At 52.5% G+C, this 2,804-nt stretch overlaps 1 protein-coding gene across 1 annotated transcript; it reads left to right on the forward strand.

Moving 5' to 3' along the window:
• On the forward strand, nucleotides 1–2,804 carry LOC119100644 (cuticle protein 16.5-like). The gene is made up of 3 exons (XM_037223721.1): nucleotides 1–8; nucleotides 1,997–2,188; nucleotides 2,675–2,804. Exons 1-3 carry the CDS (start codon nucleotides 1–3, stop codon nucleotides 2,802–2,804), a joined length of 330 nt encoding a protein of 109 aa, XP_037079616.1.

The raw sequence follows: 2,804 nt of genomic DNA on the forward strand, positions 1-2,804 counted from the left end.
ATGATCAGGTAATTACCCTCCCCCCCCCCCAACTTGTGTGACTGTATAACCCTTACTTACACGGTGAATTGAGTGGTTGTAGCTTATTGGGCGGTTCTAGCGGGCTGTCATTAGCTGACTTTGGCTTATGATTTCTTTGGGCCTTCTCATCTATGATTTCTCCCTGTCTGTTACATAATACAATTCCTTCGGGTCTGCACCACCTCTTCGCCTGCTTCTTTGCGTTTGTTTCATCTTCCTAGCTGGGCGTGCCGCGACTTGATTTTATGCTTTCTGGTGTTAACGTACGGTTTACTGCGTCGCTGGCATTGGGGGAGCGGCAATCCTGGTCACCTGTTCTTGGGTAACGGCATAGAACAAAGTTCCAGGCCGGTCTTCAAAGTGCCTCCAGAACGTAGATAACCGTTTCTAAGCAAAAGTTCGCGTTGTCATTTAAGGTCAGTGACCTTGTTAGGACCTTTTCAAATTCAAGGTGACGAAACTCATACGATATTGCTTTGAGTTTTGCATTTGACTATGCGACAAAGATCACGCTAGGCAGTATGTTCCTAAAACAAAATGTTAACGTGGGTTATTTTAGGTCAATGACCTGTTTTAACCTTTAAGAAGTCCATGGAAGATGCAGAATGCTGTTCTTGCTATCAATAAACTCGAAATTAGCACCAGAAACTATCCTATACAGCAAGCCCTAGAGTAATAAAACGGGTTGGTTTTGACCTTCGTTTTAGCTTTATACCTGACCTCAGGTCAATTTAATTTGCTCATTCAATTGTGGTGTTCCCTAAGGAAGCATCTCAGATAGGTATGGCTTCGTTTAACACTCCTTTGTTGGATCAGATTGAAAGATTCCCTAGAAATCGCCTTCGCTCAAACCATGGCCTGACTGACCTGCCATTGGTCAGCGACTTTACAAAATACATATCAATTTTTGATAACAAGCGATACGCTATTCAATTGTTTAAAGCTATGCAAAATTTGGCGCGGCTACGCCGCGCTGTTCGGAGACCGTTTAAGAAAACCTTCCAGGGTGAATTTGACCCCGCCCCACCCGAGCGCGCGTTAACTAACGTCATTAAGATTCGCATAATGGCGCAGTTATCCACAGGCCCTTTGAAAGACTGAGCGGGTCCCTCTCCGACCTTGCGTGGCCGGGTGGCCGCGGGTCACTGCCGGCTACCGAGGCCGGCCCGGCTACACCTCCCCCAGTGGTGTGCGAGCGTCACCGTCGGCATGGGCGTGGCTCCACAGAGGCAGCACCGGCTCCAGCCGGTATAAAGCTGGCCGGCTCCGGACCACAGGCATCACAAACACCAGCGAGTTCAGCCATGAAAGTCCTGGTGAGTGCTCCACTAACCCGTGCTAACAAAGCGTTGCACCTTTGGTCTATTTCACAACTTAGACATAGCCGCGACTTGAACCAGCTTTCCAGAAGCTCAGCTTGACTCGAAAAATACGTTGTCATTCAACATATTTTGCCACGTAGAATATCCTAAAATCTTAATCCATTGCACTCTCACTCCTTGTTGTAACATTGCGTACCGGTTATATCTCTTCAACGTTCCATGGATTTTTAAGCTTTCGCCTGACAATTGGTAGCCTTCAATATACAACGGGGTACAAGTCCAGAGCATTTGAAACAATAATTCATTTTTATAGTGGAAACATGGTTGAGATAAAAAAGCTCCGCTAGTGATAGCATACATCAGTGTTCGCTTGAATCCTCCTCATGACAACTCACCCGTAGTTTGTGAAATATTAACTATTTTTTAATAACAACAGATAAATTGTTAAAAAAAACAGGCGTTTTATCTACGTGGTTGACGGTACTTTCATCCGACTGTTTGCTGATATTGCCTTATATAAATTATGAACGATTAACTGAGGTGGTGACAAAAACACCCAATGGTGAGACAGCCCTAAAACATCATTGTCTTTTTCAGGTGGTAGTGTCCGCTGTCCTGGCCGTTGCGGCTGCCCAGTACGCCCTGCCCTACAGCGGGCTGGGCTACTCGGGATACCCGTACGCCGCCGGATACTGGAACAACTTTGCTACCCCCTACTCCACCTACCGTGCTGCTCCCTACGCCGCATACTCTGCTGCTCCCATCACCACTTACGCTGCCGCCCCCTACGCCACCTACGCTGGCCACTACAACACCTACGCCGCCCCGGCCGCCGTCAGCTCTCAGTACCACGCCCAGAACGAGATTGGAGGCTACAGCTACGGCTACGCCGACGGCCTGAGCACCAAGTCGGAGAGCAAGAACGCCTACGGCGGCACCGTCGGCTCCTACAGCTACGTGGACGCCAACGGCCTGACCCAGACGGTCAACTACGTGGCGGACGCGGCCGGCTTCCGTGTGCAGGGCACCAACCTGCCGGTGGCTCCCGTCGCCGACCTGAAGGCGCCCGTCAACACCCTGGTGGGACCAGCTCCCGTCGAGGACACGGCTGATGTGAAGGCCGCCAAGGCTGAGTTCCGCAAGCTGTACGCCGAGGCTGCCGCCGCCGCCGAGGCTGCCCCCGACTCCCGCAAGAAGCGCAGCGCTCCTCTGCCCGTCAGCGACACCCCCGAGGTGGCCGCCGCCAAGGCTGAGCACGCCCGTCTGTACAACGCGGCCGCTGCCGCCGCCGCCGCCGCGCCCGATGCCGACTACCCTCTGGCGTACGCCAGCTACGGCTACCCGGCCGGCTACGCCGCCTACAGCGTGCCTGCCTTCCGTGCCGCCGCCCCGGCCGGCTTCTCGTACGGCTTCAGCTCGGCCCACCTTGCCCAGCCCTTCTACGGCCGCCACTTCTATTGA

Source organism: Pollicipes pollicipes, unplaced genomic scaffold, assembly GCF_011947565.3.
Source record: "Pollicipes pollicipes isolate AB1234 unplaced genomic scaffold, Ppol_2.1 Scaffold_4881;HRSCAF=5763_pilon_pilon_pilon, whole genome shotgun sequence".
NCBI lineage: Eukaryota > Metazoa > Arthropoda > Thecostraca > Pollicipedomorpha > Pollicipedidae > Pollicipes > Pollicipes pollicipes.

Bases quoted from the DNA above. Each gene is read 5' to 3' on its own strand.
- LOC119100644 (XM_037223721.1), top strand. The intron at 2,189-2,674 runs GTACCACGCCCA...GGCGTACGCCAG, and splicing joins CCGGCCGCCGTCAGCTCTCA to CTACGGCTACCCGGCCGGCT.